Source organism: Lissotriton helveticus, chromosome 2_1, assembly GCF_964261635.1.
Source record: "Lissotriton helveticus chromosome 2_1, aLisHel1.1, whole genome shotgun sequence".
NCBI lineage: Eukaryota > Metazoa > Chordata > Amphibia > Caudata > Salamandridae > Lissotriton > Lissotriton helveticus.
This window is the reverse complement of record NC_136059.1, coordinates 932343389-932362036: the sequence shown is the minus strand read 5'-3', so window position 1 is coordinate 932362036 and position 18648 is coordinate 932343389. Positions and strand designations below refer to the sequence as shown.

Here is an 18648-nt window from a genome sequence, read left to right as displayed (position 1 = left end):
GATATGTTTTGCCATATTTTCTAACTTAAGTCTTAGTTCTTTTTTATTTCTTTTGTGTATGTATTAGTTGGTTTCTATATGTTCTGCCTGCAGTGCGTGGTCAAATGTGTACTACTTCAGTTGCTAAATTGACGCAGCGGTGTTATTCGACTCTATGGCAGGGACGGTTTACTCTGTGTTTTTTACCTCGTTTATGAACATAAGTAAGCTCTGATCTGAACTCAAAATGCTTATTAGTGTATCAGTGTGATTAAAGTATAGTTTTTATCGGTCGCAGGTTTTTGCTACAGCTTGTAACATCTCGTGATTGCACATCTGCGAGCTTGAATGTAATTGAAACCAATCCATTCAAACACCTTACCCATCTCTCCCTGAAGCTTCTGGCCGGCAGTGACAGCGATGTGAAGAAATATTTGGCGACCTGCATTAAATATTTAAAGGTATGAGCGCATCTTAATTTCGCAGACAGGTTTGGTCTGTATTCAGCAAATTAAAGAAAAAGATCAAAAGTTGCATACACATAACAATGTACAGTACCACCTTATAACCAGCAAAATCATCCCACTTAACCTTTTACAATATTATGTAGCTTTGCGGTACATTGGCTTTTTCTGCCCTAAGGTCACCTGAATGCCTGAAGAGGACACTAGAAAAATAAGGGAGGGGCCATTGAAGATGATAGCAAGATGGAGACAATGAGGATGGTGTCTTGTGAATTAAATTATTGAACCCAAAATGTTTCCATCTCACTACACATAAATACACTGCACTTTAGGTAGTCTACTTTAGGTATTTAGGTATAAAGGAAAAAATAGAACAGGGCAATCCTTGGTTAAGCAAATGTTTAGAAATGGGGTTTTCAGCAATTGATCTCTGATTAAGAGTTAAGACAGTTGCAGAACCGCTCTGAACTAATATTGAAAATAATCTCAGTATATAAAAGTATGAAAACTACATCACATAAAAAATGATACCCCTACACAACAACACAATATATAAAAAAATGTAATAGAATGATAAGTGGAAGCCTGGAGAGGAAGCATTCTTTGCTACTTCTGTTTTTGTGTTATGTCTTAACAGTCTCTATGTATACTTTTCCTCAGCCACTGTCTTTATTTACACTGTTAATCATTTTTATCATGTATTTTGTGTAACTGTGAGATAACCACTGATTTATGACTGTATTGTCTTTTATATTATCATTCTATTACATTTTGTATATATTGTGTAGGTGTATCGTTTTTTATTCGATGTAGTTTTGATAATTTTTATGTTGGGATTATTTTCAATATTATTTTAATTCATGTTTTGTGTAATGTAGTACTTGAACCTTTGTTAGGATTCTAGTCTTTACTCTGTCCCGGGTTCGGGTGATAGGGATGTTTGTTGTAATTACCATTCCTAAGAGAGACACACAGCATCCCTCAGCGATCTCCCCAGCCAAACTCGCACCACTAGCTCATAACCCGCAGACAAAAGATACAATAAATTCCCACACCTTATCTCCTCTCATATCTGCTCATTATTAATATTCACTCACCCCACCGTGTCCTCCCTCCCCTTTGCCCTCCTCTCAGTCTCCCTCCCCATCTAATGCTCCCACCCCTATACAACACTATCTCTGATCCCTGCCATTGCTCCTCATCTTCCGCTCTTTCTTTCCCACCTCACACTCCCTCTTTCTCTGCCTCCCCGCTTTCCCCTTCCCCCCAACCTAACCAACTTCAAACCATGCCTGGTCACATAGGCAGATACCCCTCATCCCCTCCCCACCCTACTGAGATTCACCATCACCATGCCTTCGAAACTGAAGCACTAACTCGCCCCGTAGGGATGCATGCTACCCCGCCCCTGTGTCAGCTCATCCACAGCAGGACTACCTTATCGTATGGCCACACCATCCCTCTCCTGGTTATATCCTACACCCATTCCCCCACCTCACCGGATGTCTACACCATCAGATATTGGTAAATTATCCCCTCTCCCCTTCCTCACCCCATCCCACCCGTCATCTCTCTCCCATATTCATAGCACAAGTTCACCTGTAAGACATATTCTGAACAACAATCGGGAGACAAGCTGCTTATTTCAAGAACCCTCACATCTACCACTCATTATGAGGTGCTATAGGACTGTCATTGTCAATGTTCATGCTTATGCTGGTTTTCCTGTCGCTAACCCCCCCTCCCCACCTCCCCATATTTTCTCAGCTACCATTCCTTCCTCTCCTCCCATTATCATCATCATATTGTTATATTTGCCGTGTCATGGATGGACCTATGTACCAATATGTACTAATGCACCACTGTCTCTTTGACATGTATTTTTCCTTGTGAAATTCAATACAACAACAAAAACAACACAAAAAAGAAATTCTTTAAATCTTTTCCCAGATTTACACACGGGGTGCTGAGGTCCTCTCAGAGACAATGCAAACTCTATTATGGGAAGGCACTTTTAACTTCCTTACCTAGTGTGTTCACCTCTACCTTCTTCCCATACGAAGGTGATTGCAAGTCTCTGTCTCTCTGTTGAACAGCAGAGTATTCTTCTCTGCTGCATCATTGGCAACCTTTCCCTTGACCAACTTACCACCTTTGCCACAGACATCTTCCACCAGGGTTGGAAGCTTGAAGTTGTATGGATTTTTAAGTTGCCTGGCGGGTCATCCTGTTCATCCAACAGGGTGGCATTCAAGGAGCTCCCTCCTGATTCCCACACTGGGCCACCAAAGCTCCTCTTTCTTTGCAAGGTGTTTCTGCTGTTAACGATACCAAGTGGTGTCTTTTCCAGTTCTGTCCTCTCTAATGCATCTGGGTGTTGTTACTGATTACTTGAGATGGTGGCTTTTGCAGCAGTGGTCGGCACGGATCAGAGGTAGGACATTGGGAAGTGGCTATGAATGTTTTCAAAAAAAAAAAAACGTACATTCTCGCTGCTTCCTTGCAATGCCCCTCTCCTCGCTCAGCCTCAACAGGAAGCCCACCCAGGCTTCCAGTCAGCCAATTACAATGCTGCCGTAGCATTGTGATTGGTCTGTGTGCCGTGTTTTGGTTCTCAGAAGCTGACTGGGAGCCCGGACATGCTCTCCATGCAGGCTGTACAGCGGCCTGCATGGAGAACATGCGAAGTGTGCAAAACTGTTTTGGGCGGACCGAGAAGGCCGACCAAGCAGTCATTGCGCACTTAGGAGGGTGCTATCAGTCGTCCCCTGCTCTGTCACACAAAGCTGCAGAAGTAGGAGAAAATAAAAACATAATAACGTGAGTTATTTTCATTTCATTTTATCTTTGTTTCACTGCAAAAAAAGCAGTGGGGTGACGCTCCTCCGATTTAGCAGAGGAGTTGCCACTGGGCTTTTGCCAGGTTTTGGGTAGTGGCGGTATTAGCGTTCCTTTGTACATTTGCTGTGGTACATCAGTTCCTCGTCAGTTGGTCCATCAGGAGACTACAGGCCACCAAGTGTCAGACACTCAGTGTAGCAGTCACCTGCTGTACAGTCCCACAGGCAACCCCTACTTTGTTCCGTGCAAAGGCGTAGAGGTGGTCTGCTTTCTGACAGTCATCTGGACTGTCAATGGACCCGTGGTGCTATTATTCAATCCTGCAAAGCTCCCCAAAGTTCTCAAACTGAGTTTGTGCCACCAGCACAGAAGGCCTGAACAGCTGTTCTTTGGCCCAGTTGGGCTCTGTTCTTCTCGGATCTCAGGAACCCCCATCTCCACCTGCTGGTGTGCCAAGTTTCCTTAGATCAATATTTTGATGCTTTCTGTGTCTTCCTCAATCCGTATTGATGAATGGTGGCCGATGGCGACAGCCGGGTTTAAGGGGGGCCGGGACACATCCAACTTAGTTGCCATCTTTGCCACCTGGTTCAGCCTGCCCAATTAATGCCAGGATGGCAGAGAGGAGCAAAGTGCTGGTTCTCCAGAGAAATCTCTTCCTGCTCCTTAGGTTGATGAACAGGATCATTGAGACTGATTTTCTTTGCTGTATGTTTTATCAGTATTATTGCTTTTTTTTTTTTTTACAAATCATTGTACCTTATTTTGCAAATAGCTGACACCGTGCTCATGAATACAAGTATACATTCTATGACCATTTCACTTTCAAGATTGCTGCTGCTCCCTTTTCCATTACTAGCACGATGTACTCAAAATAATAAATATAGAGAAAGCACTACTTTTGAAGTCATATCCTTTTAATTTCTTGAGTAGATGATGGTTGGGAAAGAAGTAAACATTATTACAGAGATTGGAGTTTTCGCGACATGTGGGGGACCTAATCAATGCTAGCAGCCAGCTGCGTTAAACTGGGAAGCTGCCACAGCTCAGAATACACTTTAGAGTATTTCATCTGTTGCTTATGCAATGTGAACCAGCATTTGCAATGCAATAGGTCTTGCATTCACACAAGTATGATCTATTGGCCTTGTAAATGACAAAGCCTTTTATTTATGCTTTGGGTTTTAAAACATAATTAAAAGACATTGTCATTTACAATACTAATAGCTTACACTCTCGCAAATGCAATACCTATGCCATTGCAATAAAGGGCCTTCTCGACCGCTTGTTAGATTGTAAATATCAGCGGAAGAGACCGGCCAGCGACATCTTCAAAGTAGTAATAAATAGTGCAGTGAAGAAGATGTGTAAGTGTTGTAAATTACACAGACCCAACGTGTGAAGTGAGAGTTACATACAGGGATGTTGAATTCCTATAGCCCAATTCCCAGGACATATTGTTTGGGGTCCAGGGCAACAAGTTTTCATGTGTATTTTTTCGTGGGACAAGTAGACCCAACCCCCTGCAGCACAAAACGTTTGGCAGCCAGTTTGCAGTATTATATTTTGGCTCAGAGAAGGGCACTGTCTGCAGTTAAGGTAATAATTGCATCCAAAAGTGAATGCTGTTCAAACTTGTATTTATGGTTCATTAATTAAAAGTCTTTATTATTAGGGTGAGCGATCTAAGAAAAAGTTGTAAGCTCTGACTGCACTACTGACTGGTTCCAGTATAAAAATGTGCACACACGTTTTCAGTTTAGCAATATGAGGCTATTTCTAATGCTCCCAGAATGGTTTCTGATTAGATGCAAATGTTTGCTGAAGCTTGAAAGCAAGATTGATGATTCTTTGCTTTCAAAATAAAATGTTCATAAAAAATGAAAGTAGGAAAAAAATTAAATTCTCTAAACTACTATAACATTTCAGGTACCATTTCTTTGCAGCATTTTAGTAAAATGTGTTGATGCATGTTAGTATTTTCCAAAAATATTTATAAATGGAAAATCGTTGTAACCAGTTTCAATAAGATTATGGGAAACATAAAAATAAACAAGCACTGGCAAAGCCAGTAGGTCCAAAATTGGTGGTCAGCTTTAAAGTTTTGTCAATGTGTGACTTGTTTTTGCATGGTTTTTGTAAAATCTTATTGGTGTGGGAGCTGCTGGTCCCTCACAATTATAACAAACATTGACAAAAACAAAAATAGTTTTTAGTCTCAAAAAGCACACACTGCCACAGTAGTTATTGGCACTGGACAAACCTACTTTGTGTGCCTATGTGCTCCTTATGCAAGACCAGAATGCTGTCACTCACAGTGAAGCTAGCCGATACAGAGAGATTGAATTTTAATAAACACAAATCGTCATGGTTACCGCCAGACCAAATTAGGCACTTGGGGCCAGATGTAGGTCGGTCGGTAACGGCCGAAAATCTGTATTTTCGGCCGTTACCGACCGGTATTTCAGAAATGGTATGTAGGGGCATTATTTTACAGAATCGGTAAATTTACCGATTCTGTAAATTTACCGATTCTGTAAAATACCGAATCGGTATTTTTACCGATTCGGTAAATCTGAGATGTAGGTGGGACTCTTCTGAGTCCCACAAGCCTTACCGAATCGGTATTTTACCATCAAATCCAATTTGATGGTAAAATACCGAATCCGGTGTGCATGCACATGTGTGCATGCACACCTATGCCATATGACAGGCAGACCTGCCCTTAGGGCATGTATGCCTGCCACATGGCACCCAAGCCTGTTTTGGGGGTGCCAGAGGGTGTCAAAGTGACACCCCCTGCACCCTTGTGAAAGTCGGTATTTACCGATTCGGTAAATACCGAATCGGTAATGCCCATTCATTCCTATGGGCTTCAAAGCCCATAGGATGAATGGGCATTACCGATTCGGTATTTACCGAATCGGTAAATACCGAATTCTTCAGAATCGGTATTCCAGCACATCTGGAATACCTACATATCCACCCCTTAGATTTACCGATTTTTAATTACCGAATCGATAAAATTCGGTAATTAAAAATCGGTAAATCTATTTTACCTACATCTGGGCCCTGGTTATTAAAGAAAGTCTCAAAAGTGCACCCATGGTATACGTCCTTGCATTAAGCGCAGCAATACGGCTTTTGTGAATTCACAAGAATTTACAGAAGAAGGGCAGTAAATAGTACTCCTAGAAAATATCTGTGAACTGCATTTTAGCATGAGCAGATATGCATGTGTAGATTTGCTTATGCGGAAATCTGAGTGTTTGAAAGTTCGCTTTCCCGCCAACCACTTTTTCCCCAACTCAGGAAGAAGGTTTACGTCTGCCATTGTCAGTAGTAAATCGCCAATATTTCTCAGTATGGGAAAAGAATAGAAAGAGTTGTTGAAAACAGTTAAGACATGCAAGTTAGTAGGCTTGCACAGACTCAAAAGGGCATTCTAACCCTGGAACTATTGCCTACCACTACCTTAAGCCCCAGTGTGTAGATCTGTGGAAACTTGGCAACATAAGGTATTGCTAGTATTCAAACACTACTATGGTATGACCCCTGGCGTAACCAGAGAGGCTATATCAGAGCTCTTATATTATGAGAATGCTGCCATTATTTTTTGCCGCACTACATGTCAACAAAGGGACACATGGATTATGTTACAGGACAAGTAGATTTATGAAGCAACCTGCCCCATGGACAAGCAGATATTTGATGATTAAATTTCACACCCCTGTACAGATTATCTGAGCTATAAACACTAACAAAATGCTCTAACACCTTTCGCTCTGTAATTACACTGTTGCGGCTCTGGAGGAAGAGTGGCAGCGGGGGGCTATTTTCTGCCCTCTCCGTGATTTGAGTGTGCAGTGTGGCATTGCGAATGTCATTGCTATCTTTGGCCTAATAAAAAAACACTCCAGCTGTATTAGGGCCCTGGTGCAGGTCGGGCTGTGCTTTATGGCAGGCATGGAGGGATAGAGGGATGGCCTCGGCTGCAGCTCCGGCCTCGTACAGTGCCCCTGCTATTACTTTTGAGCGAGAGGAGCTGAGGTGGTGGTATTGGTGGTGGTGGTATTTTTGGTAATGGTATTGGTGGTGGTATTGGCAGTGGTATTGGTGGTGGTATTGGTGGTGATAGTATTGGTATTGGTGGAATTGGTGGTGGAATTGGTGGTGGTGGTGGTATTGGTGGTGGTGGTGGTATTTGTGGTGGTGGCATTGTTGGTATTGGTGGTCATGATATTGGTGGTGGTGGTATTGGTGGTGATGGTGGTATTGGTGGTCGTGGTGTTGGTAGTGGTGTTGTTGGTGGTATTGGTTGTGGTATTGGCGGTGGTTTTGGTGGTGGTATTGGTGGTGGTATTGGATTGGCAGTGGTATTGGTAGTGGTGCTATTGGATTGGTGGTGGTGGTATTGGTGGTGGTATTGGTGGTGGTGATATTGGCGGTGGTGATATTGGCGGTGGTGATATAGGTGGTGGTGATATTGGTGGTGGTGGTATTGGTGGTGGTATTGGTGGTGGTGCTGCTGGTGGTATTGTTAATAAAACATGCTTTTTAAAACAACCAGTGCAGATGACATGTAACACAGATATGCTGTTGTCAGCTTCAGTCCATTAGCACATGATCATGTGCTACCTGGAGTTCACATGACTTAATTCGCTAATCATTACTAAATCCATTTTACTTGGAGGTAGGGTGATTGAAAGCTGGTGTCCGTGTTACGGGGCGGCCATGCTGCTTCAAAAACACAAGCAGTTTCAGCTGAAGCAGCACATGTCTGGCCTGCAATAAGAGAAACTCAATAAAGTAAATAGTGCTTACAGACTAAATAACATGTCCAGTGTAACAACCGAAGTAAAGGGGCCAGTAGCCATGGAAGGTCAAAAATGAAGACAAGGCCGGACTAATGAGGGACTAACAAGCCTATTAACCAATCTGAAGGCAGCATTTACGAAAGACAATGACACAAGCCAATGTAAAATATGGGCGGAGAATGGCGCGGCTTCTCTCCCATACTCTACTACAGCAGTCTCACAGAGCGAGCAGCGCATGCGCGCTGCAGCTAGGCTCTACCTAAAAAGCAAAGTTGTCTGCAGTTATGTATTTAATTATTGCAATGTATGAATACAACTCACATCCAGTGACATAATGCAAAATGATGCCCACCTACAGACTATGAATAATGAGTGCCTGAATTTTTCATATCTCTGCGATAGATATTCATTGGCCTCGGGCAACAAGAGGGCCTGCTGAAGGGTTAGGGTCCCCATTACGCGCTGACCCCCTTTCATCTCTGTACCGCAAAGGCCTATGTATGCCCCTGCAATATCATCGTGGTGATTGTCAATTCTTACTTGCCAGGGAGACTTCAGGTGTGACGTATGTGTTCTGTTGTGTAATTATTTTGCTTTACTCAGGTGTGCAAGTACTTTCATAAACAAATGCTATTTTTAGTTTTAACAGTGTTTTTTCTAATCAACAGTCAAGTAGACTATCAATTTACGATAAAAAAACAAAGCTCTGTGTTTCTGGGGTTAAGCTGCATGTTACCATGTTTTGCACAATTGTTTTATATAAAGTGATTTTGTCAAATTAATTCTTGAACTGAATCAACAGAAGCACCAATTTATTTTTCCAGACTCAAAACTCTGTATTGGAGGAGAAGCTTCAAAGGTCGGAAGAGGAGCTTTCAAAAAGATTAACTCTAACGCAACAGGTAGCTCTGACAATTATGTGGTAACATTTTGCATATTTATTTTGAAGTATATCAAGACCCTCTAGGAGCCAACCACATTTGTATTTACCTATATATTGCGCATCTTTTGTTTTCTTGCAAAACTCCAACTGCCTTGTAATATATGTTTTAGATTGGCAACCATGATATTACTTTCAAGAAGCAGATTTATTCATGTAATCAAATTTTTTGTTTGCCATTTTAAATCAACTCTGCGAGTATATTTCTCTTAATAGGTCTTACTTTTTTCTGGGACAAGACACAGAACGTACAGTATCACCCACATTTTCTTCAAAACTGCTTTGTGTTGAACCCCCTTATGCAAAGGTATGTTGCTTAGATTCATATAACCAACATGACGATAAAGATAAAAAACAGTCAGTTATTACTAGATAAATGAAAATGTTGCATAAGCATACGTTTTCTGGTCTTAAAATAATGCCACAGTCCTTAGGAGAAAGAGAATATAGACTGTTATGAAATCACGAATACAAACAAAAACAGCAAACTGCGCTCAATCCATCATATGTAAACAAGAAATGTAAAAGCACATTGAAATGCAAAGACAGCTACAACCGGGACATTAATTTCTCATTTCCACGGCTGAGGTAGGGACAGATTAAGACAAGGAAGGTGTGAAAACTGTTGACACAGTGGAGTCCTTTAGCTTTTCCATCTTGTCTCTCTTTGAGACTAAGGGTGGTAAAGGGAGTCCCCTATACCACTGCCTCACACAGAGCTTGTTTTTGTTCAAGACCATCTGATGCCTGCAAGACCACAGAAATAGTTGATCCAGATTAATTTTCAACCTGGGTTTTATCTGCTGCATTTTTAAAAAATAATTATTTTTGTATGTCATATGAATAACGGTGTAGTTCACATCAGTGGAACAGTGCTGTTTAGCCTCCCTGTTGTGCTTGGGAAAGGGTAGCATCAGTGATACATATAAATAACAGCTTATGAGCCAAAAGGCATGTCCAGATGCTTGTGTTCTCTACACAAAATGGCATGCACCTAATTAAAAAACCTAACTTACTTATAAGTGCCTAGTATATAATACTACATGTATCTAAGACCTGTGAATTAAATACTACAATTGGGAGGCAACACTCATTGTGCCACACGTTACAGTAGCACTGTAGAACATGTCTCCAGGCCTGCCCCTGCAGCCTGTGAGTGCAGTTTTAAATGCCATTCCAACCTAGCAAAATAAGACTTTTGACAGGCCTAAATCTTCCCTTTTTATACCTATAAGTCACTCTTGAGGTAGTCCTTAAATGCCCATTGGGCAGGGTGAATGGTATTTAAAAAGCAGGACATGTATATTTAATGTTTTGTGTGCCCTGGCAGTGAAAAAGCCTGAGATGGTTTTCACTGTGCAAAGGCTAGCACTCTCAAAGGAAAACGCTGGGTTACATTATAAAAAATGTATAATGCCTAATTTCAGTTTGGGAGCTGTTAAAACCATGATTCGAGGACTGATTGGAATGGTAAATAAAAATCTAACTTTAATCGGTGTCAGAAACAGGGTTTTTGGTTGAGGGGGTGAGAAACCTTCTCAAGCAACCACCACAACACTTACTTAGGGTAAATTACAAAAGCTACTAAATTAATGTGCGCTTAACCCTATGGTAACTTGGCAGAGCACAATCCGGTTTAACGCGGAGACACTTTATTAAGTATTTATGCAGCACACAAACAGGAATAAAGTCAAAACACAATACAAGAAGAGTCCTGCACCAGTTTAGAAAATATAGAGTAAGATTTAATAAACAACTTGACACCAAAACTATTTTTTTTAAAGTTTGTAGTGGAAAAAAGAGCCTTAGAGGTCAAAACACAAACCATGAATGTTAGAACTGGGATTTCTTGTTGGCTAAGGCTTGCGCCAAAGCCAGGCAGAAACCACCACTCTAGTCAGGGCAAGGGAGTTGCACGCCAAAGATAACCCCTGCTCACCCCCTTGGTAGCTTGGCACGAGCAGACAGTCTTATCCCGGGGGCAATGTGTAAAGCATTTGCGCAAGCACACAGCAACACCATCCCAGGCACACTACAAAAGGAACTCACACAAGGTTATAGAAAAATTATTTTTGTATTCTTAAAACACATCAGATAGTAATCACACAATATACATTGTGCCAACTGGCACGGGCAATATTCACAAGGGATTATTTACACAGGACATGGGCCACGTGGGCCACTGTCAGGATCAACACTTAGCGGAAATTGCACTTCTAGGACATAGAATAAATGTAGCACAAACTAACACTTGTAGAACACAACCAGTAACCACTGGTAAAAGGTAGGTACACACTACGCAATACCAATCACCATAGGCATAGATCACGCAGGGAAACATGAACTCCCTAGCATAAACCATACTAGGCAAAACAACCTCCTAAGCAGGAAAATACAGTTAGAGGTATCACAGGCATAAAGGCATTCATTTGGCATTAGGTAATCACCATCACAAACACAGTATAACAGTATACCCTCACCCTGTGCAGAATCACATTAGATACTGACCCCCAGGCCAACTGGCCTTCCACACTGGCTCAAATACCCGATGTCCAGAATGTCTGGGCTGGCTGCGCACGCAGCCACAAGCAGAGTGCGCAAGAGGGGCCTAAACATAGCAGCTGTCCACTAATTGCTGGGCAGCTGTGGCAGGGGGCATGGGCACCAGTGTGCCTCCTAAGAACAAATTGCGCTAGATGTTGGAGCCACAGGCGTTCTAAAAACAATCATGTGTCCCCTTTCAGCAACAGCCACCTCCAGGACACGGGCTCATCTGGCCCTGTCAATATTTATGTCCCAGGTGGCAGCTGCCTTCTAACCATCGGGGCAGCTGGAGGCAGAAACGGGGTCCTTTAAACAAATATGCCCCTGTTGGCGCAGACTGGCACCCAAGAACCAAGTCTGTCCTCCGTTGGAGCGGCCCACTGCCATCCAGGCCGCTCTGAAAAAGGGCACTGCTACGACTGGGGCCTCTTAAGTGAAGAGGCCCATCACATTGGAGCAGCCCACAACGGCGGGCTCGCTCAGCATAAAGGCAGAATCACTCTGGTCCCGCAGTCACGCTGCACACAGGGAGCCCCCCAAGCCGGTCTGGACTTACCAGGCTGCTCCTCCGGTGGGGTCCTCTCCTGGGTCCGGTCCTCACTTGGCTCTGGTGGAGCCTCCGAGACTCCAGGTATGCGGGGCTCTCCTTATCTTCATAAGGGCAGACGTCGCGGGGCTCTCCCTCATGCAGGGGAGCTCCGCAGGTTCACCGGTCAAGGCTTCTTCGGTTTCCTTTCCCAGAGGGCGGGCTTTTCTCCGCTTCCGGGACCTTCTCCTGGGCCGCGCTGGGATTGGGCGGCCCACGCAACTTCCGGATGGGCCGTCCACGACCAGGCAATGGCGCCTGTCTTCCAGGTCACTCTGGTAGCAGCCCAGGGTGAATCTTGCACAGCAAATCGGGCCGCGGCGGTGATGCGGCACAATACGGGGTATGCTCCCGTTGAAGACAATGCTCCTGGCGGGGTGGACACCCGCTAGGTGTTTCAAAATGGGCACAAGGTCCCTGGCGGGGTGGGCACCCGCTAGGGATATAATACAAAGCTGGCACAAGGTCAAGTCGCAGGGTGGGCACCTGCGCAATAAAATCAAACTATAAGCGGGGTGGCACCTGCACCGCAAATTAGGCAGGTGGTGGGGGAATCGCCACGCCGGGGATTTCCTTGGCCCAGATGATCGCAGCTTCATGCTCATGCCCACAATCCGAAGCGCTTCTCCAGCAATAAAGGTATGATGCTCCCCAGGCGCTGTAGCACCAGACCCAGGGAAAGTCTTGGAAGTAAGGCAGGGGGGCAAAGGCTGGGCCCAGGGGCCAGCTCACAGGGCACTCCAGGCACAGAGGCAGTCACCAGTGGCGGTACCTCCTGGTGCCCAGCAGCAGCAGGTCCCCATCAAGATAGGATCCAAAGAGAGCACCCTTACAAGGTGTCACAGCCTCTTTTTATACAATTTTTTTTCTTTGTCTGGAGGGTGCAGGGTAGGGGGAAAACCAGACACAGCTGGTTCTGGAGCACTTTGTTGTGCTCAGCCCCTCTCTCCATTCACAGGACAGGCTAGGGGCATCGGTCGCACCGCAGGGGGCGGAGCCAGCATTGTGTAGGTAAGGTCCAGCCCTATTCTGGTCCCAGGTGCACTCCTCCTTCCCATCAACATGCAGATCTCTCCATTCACCACAGGGGCAGACCCATCCTGACTCCTGGAGCCAGGCACACCAGCCAGCTCCAGCCAATCACAAGCCAGACAGTCAATTCACATTTACTACGCAGACATGCCAACTTCTAGAAGTGGCATTTCCACACCAGACACATTAATCTGCGCACACCATCGCGCAGAATTTAATCTCACGAGTTCACACATACCAAACTCGCACCACACATCAGGAACTACCGTGGACACACACATTCCCCATGCATTCCTATGGGAGGGCAGGCCAATCTCACAACATGCACTCAGAGTGCGCACGCACTTTACACTGGGACACAGTCTTAAAGTGCTCAGAAGCCAAAAACAACTAACACCAGGTCACTTTTAAAAGCAAAAAGTTTAGGGATGAACCTGCCAAAAGGGCCAAGTCCAACACAACCCCCTTCCAGCCAAAACGCAGGGCAGACCAATCACCACTGTGATGGGCTTCCCTGCTTTGGGCGAAAGAACACGGACGCGGTCCCGCAACTGCAGGGACACCCTCCTGTTCTACGCCATGGTGAACCCATGTGGTTCCTTCTGAAAAAGCTGTCTGGAACAACTAGGCTACCCCACTGGTACTCCCACGCTGTCTGCGGCCCTGACCAGGCCCTAGGCCACCCAGGTGCCACTGGTCCTTGCCTATTCACAGAGTGGGTGGTAGTAACCCCTGGTACATAGCAGCCATTCTCCACTCTTCCTCTCCTCAGGACAGTTGTAGACTGCCACTGATCCTCCAGCCTAGGGTCTACAGCCTCAGGCGGACCCGAAGTCACGGGTGAGGCTCTCCTTCTAGGGTTCCGCCCTCTCCTCCTTTGAGGGGTACCCATAGAACACCACTCCCCCAACCTAGTGTTTAACCCCTCAGGTTGCCCCGGGGTCAGAGGCGAGGACTCCCACCCTCTGCACCCCCTTCCAGAGTTCTGCACCCTCCCAACTGGAGCAGTACCCCTGGAAGATGAAACGGTCAGGCCACTGGTTACAGGCATCCTTCCTTCCAGGTCAGGCAGATCCTGAACCTGGCCTCCCAACCTCGGTTCTAAAACCTTTGGCGGAATACTTGCCTGGCTCTCCAGGACTTCTGAGGACCCACCCACTATCTCCCTGAGGCTAACACATGACTCATATGTTGTGTGACTGTCTGGCCCAGATCTCCCGACCCCTGTCCACCCGACAGTGCACGAAGATCCCCCAGAACAGAAGTGGGGTCACCATGGTCACTCCAAGGGAACTTAGCCCAACTGGCTAGTCCCTGACCCACTGGTTCTTCCACTGGGGAACACATCCCCCATTTACTCCTCACTTCGGACTTCTGTGCCCTCCCAATGGGAGTGGCACTGCCAGACCCTAGAACCACTGGAGCTCTATCTACAGATGCTCCAGGCCCTCTAGACACTAGGAGATCCTCTCCTCCTCAAATGGACTAACAGGACAGCCTAGGTCCCCAACCTGGTGTTCCCTGAAGAAACCATCCAGGTTCTGAGACTGGGTATCAGGCACCTGGAAACACTCAGTCCCACACTCACTCCTACTCCACTGAGACAGGACGTGAGCCCCTACACCCCTCTCGCTACACTGGGACCTAGCTGGGCTACTCTGAACCTCTTCCACCACTCTGGGCGGGACGATACCTAACCACTACTTTTGGGATCACTCACCAATGACTATTCAGAACCACAGGCCCTTTCCCAGCGGTCTGCTTCCTCTGCAAGCTTCCAAGGACAAAAGAAGTCACACCTCAGCAGGTGTTGCCGCAACTCCGGTGAAAAACAATTGAGCATGTCCTCTCTGATAACTAGGTTGAACAGTCCGTCAAAATCAAGTTCCTTGTGAACCTCTATCCAATCAATCAGTGCATCGTGACAATCATCCGCAAAATCCCCCAAATCCTGGTAAGACAGTTTCCTACTGCCCCTGAACTTCAACCTGTACTTCTCCTCTCGGGACGAGGTACCATTCTTTGGGAACTGGGAATGGGACTTCCTGCACTGGACTCCATATTGCTGCCACCACTGGACTCAACCCTCCCTGGGGAATCCAGAAAACTATAACTGCGCTCAGGGGATAATCTACCCTCCAGAGCTAATTTCTACCTGGCAAAGGCCCTCTCAGCCTCCGCCATCCTCTCCTGCACACCCAGCTGCGCTATTTCCTCGGCATGCTCTAACCTGAGCTTCTCCAAAGCCAGCTGGTACTCCCTTTCTTCCCTCCTATCTACCCACTCCTCTGGGGACAGGGACAGGGAAAGGGAAAGGAATGGGGCACTGCCCCTGACACTGGACCCAGCAAGGGACTCCCTATCTATGGGGTCTTCACTATCTACTGACGTCCATGCACTGTCATCTTCTTCCTCCTCTTGAAACTCTTGAGGGCTCCCCACAAACCCACCACCCTCAGGGTGTGCGGCCCGGACCCTCTCTTCCTCACTGCACTAACGTTCCCAGTCATCCTTCTGCCATTGGATTAGGTTATCCCTAAGCTTGGACTGGGTGTCTGACTCCTTCACTGCGATGTCTCTCTCTTCACAAAACTCTACCAACTCACGCATACTGTATCTAAACAGACCACAGAAATTAAAAGCGGATTCCATCTTGGCAGGATGCTCACAGACACGTGCAACACAGGGAACCTAACGGTCTGAGCTGAAGCAAGAGTACACAATCTAAAAATGACACTCTTAGGAGAAACAATAAAATAATACTCAAAAATAATAATCCCCAAACAAGTGATTATCTAAATGTAGAGGTTGTAGTGCAACCAGTTGTCACTGTGGTATAACACAAACGCAAGTGCTATCCTCACCGCTGACAACCAATGTTAGAACTGGGATTTCTGGTTGGCTAAGGCTTGCGCCAAAGCCAGGCAGAAACCACCACTCTAGTCAGGGCAAGGGAGTTACACGGCAAAGATAACCCCTGCTCACCCCTTTGGTAGCTTGGCACAAGCAGACAGGCTTATCCCGGGGGCAATGTGTAAAGCATTTGCGCACGCACACAGCAACAACATCCCAGGCATACTACAAAAGGAACTCCACACAAGGTTATAGAAAAATAACTTTTGTATTCTTAAAACACATCAGATAGTGATTACACAATAACATTGTGCCAACTGGCATGGGCAATATTCACAAGGGATTATTTACACAGGACAGGGGCATGGGCCACTGTCAGGATCAACACTTAGTGGAAATAGCACTTCTAGAACATAAAATAATTGTAGCACAAACAAACACTTGTAGAACACAACCAGTAACCACTGGTAAAAGGTAGGTACACACTATGCAATACTAATCACCATAGGCATAGATCAGGCAGGGAAACATAAACTCGCTAGCATAAACCATACTAGGCAAAACAACCTCCTAAGCAGGAACATACAGTTAGAGGTATCGCAGGCATAATGGCATTCATTTGGCATTAGGTAATCACCATCACAAACATAGTATACCCTCACCTTACGCAGAATCACATTAGATACTGACCCCAAGGCCACTGGTCTTCCACAGGGGCTCAAATGCCCGATGTCCAGAATCTCCGGGCTGGCTGCGCAGGCAGCCACAAGCAAAGTGCGCAAGAGGGGCCTAAACGTAGCAGCTGCCCACTACTTGCTGGGCAGCTGGAGAATCCCAAAGATGTGCACAGCCTTAACGTTGCAGCTGCCCACTAATTGCTGGGTAGCTGTGGCAGGGGGCATGGGTACCAGTGTGCCTAATGAGAACAAATTTCACCAGATGTTGGAGCCATTGGCGCTCTAAAAACAATCATGTTCCCCCGTTCAGCAACAGCCACCTCCAGGACATGGGCTCCTCTGGCCCTGTCAATAATTATGTCCCAGGTGGCAGCTGCCCTCTAACCATCGGGGCAGCTGGAGGCAGAAACACGGACCAGGCACCATGGGGTCCTTTAAACAAATACACCCCTGTTGGCACGGACTGGCGCCCAAGAACCAATTCTGTCCATTGTTGGAGTGGCCCACTGTCATGCGGGCCGCTCTGAAATAGGGCATTGCTAGGCCTGGGGACCCCAACTGGGATATCTTAAGTGAATAGGCCGGTCACGTTGGAGCTCAGCATAAAGGCAGAATCACTCTGGTCCCGCAGCCACGCTGCACACAGGGAGCCCCCCAGCCGGTCTGGACTCACCAGGTTTCTCCGGTGGGGTCCTCTTCTGGTTCCGGGCCGCACTTGGCTCTGGTGGTGCCTCCGAGGCTCCAGGTACGTGGGGCTCTCCTTATCTTTGTTAAGGCAGACGTCGCAGTGCTCTCCCTCATGCAGGGGAGCTCCGCAGGTTCACCTGTCACGGCTTCTTCGGTTTCTTTTCCCAGAGGGCGGGCTTTCCTCCTCTTCCGGGACCTTCTCCTGGGGCGCGCTGGGATTGGTCGCCTACGCAACTTCTGGATGGGCCGTCCATGACCAGGCAATGGCGCCTGTCTTCTGGGTCGCTCTGGTAGCGGTACAGGGTGAATCTTGCACAGCGAATCGGGCCGCGGCGGTGATGCGGCACAATACGGGGTAGGCACCCGTTGAAGGCAACATCCCTGATGGGGTGGGCACCTGCTAGGGGTTTCAAAATGGGCACAAGGTCCCTGACTGGGTGGGCACCCGCTAGGATATAACACAAAGCTGGCACAAGGTCAAGTCGCAGGGTGGGCACCTGCGCAATAAAATCAAACAATTAGCGGGGCCCTGCAAATTAGGCGGGTGGTGGGGGAATCTCCACGCCGGGGATTCCCTTGGCCCAGATGATCGCAGCTTCGTGCTGCTGCCTACAGTCAGAAGCACTGCTCCAGCAATAAAGGTATGGTGCTCCACAGGCGCTGAAGCACCAGGTCCAGGAAAAGTCTTGGAAGTAAGGCAGGGGGGCAAAGGCTGGGCCCCGGGCCAGCTCAGAGGGCCCTCCAGGCAGGGAGGCAGTCCCCAGTGGCAGTACCTCCTGGTGCCCAACAGCAGCAGGCCCCCCTCTAGATAGGATCCAAAGAGAGCACCCTTACACGGGGTCACAGCCCCTTTTTATACACATTTTTCCTTTGTCTGGAGAGTGCAGGGTAGGAGGAAAACCAGACGCAGCTGGTTCTGGAGCACTTTGTTGTGCTCAGCCCCTCTCCCCATTAACAGGCCAGGCTAGGGACATCAGTCGTACCACAGGGGGCGGAGCCAGCATTGTGTAGTGAAGGCCCAGCCCTATTCAGGTCCCAGGTGCACTCCTCCCTCCCATCAACATGCAGATCTCTCCATTCACCACCGGGGCAGACCCATCCTGACTCCTGGAGCCAGGCACACCAGCCAGCTCCAGCCAATCACAAGCCAGACAGTCAATGTACATTTACTAAGCAGACATGCCAACTTCTAGAAGTGAAAAAACAAAATGAGGACCCAGTCGCTTTT

The 18648-nt window shown here is 46.7% G+C and overlaps 1 protein-coding gene across 2 annotated transcripts in view; it reads left to right on the top strand.

Moving 5' to 3' along the window:
* LOC144818336 (spindle assembly abnormal protein 6 homolog) overlaps window positions 1-18648 on the top strand; it is a 711311-nt gene that overhangs the window by 274071 nt on the left and 418592 nt on the right. For both annotated transcript variants that reach the window (XM_078675666.1, XM_078675665.1), the window contains exons 5-6: window positions 278-440; window positions 8926-9003. In XM_078675666.1, coding sequence (XP_078531792.1) covers window positions 278-440; window positions 8926-9003 — 241 coding nt within the window. The remainder of the gene's footprint in view (window positions 1-277; window positions 441-8925; window positions 9004-18648) is intronic.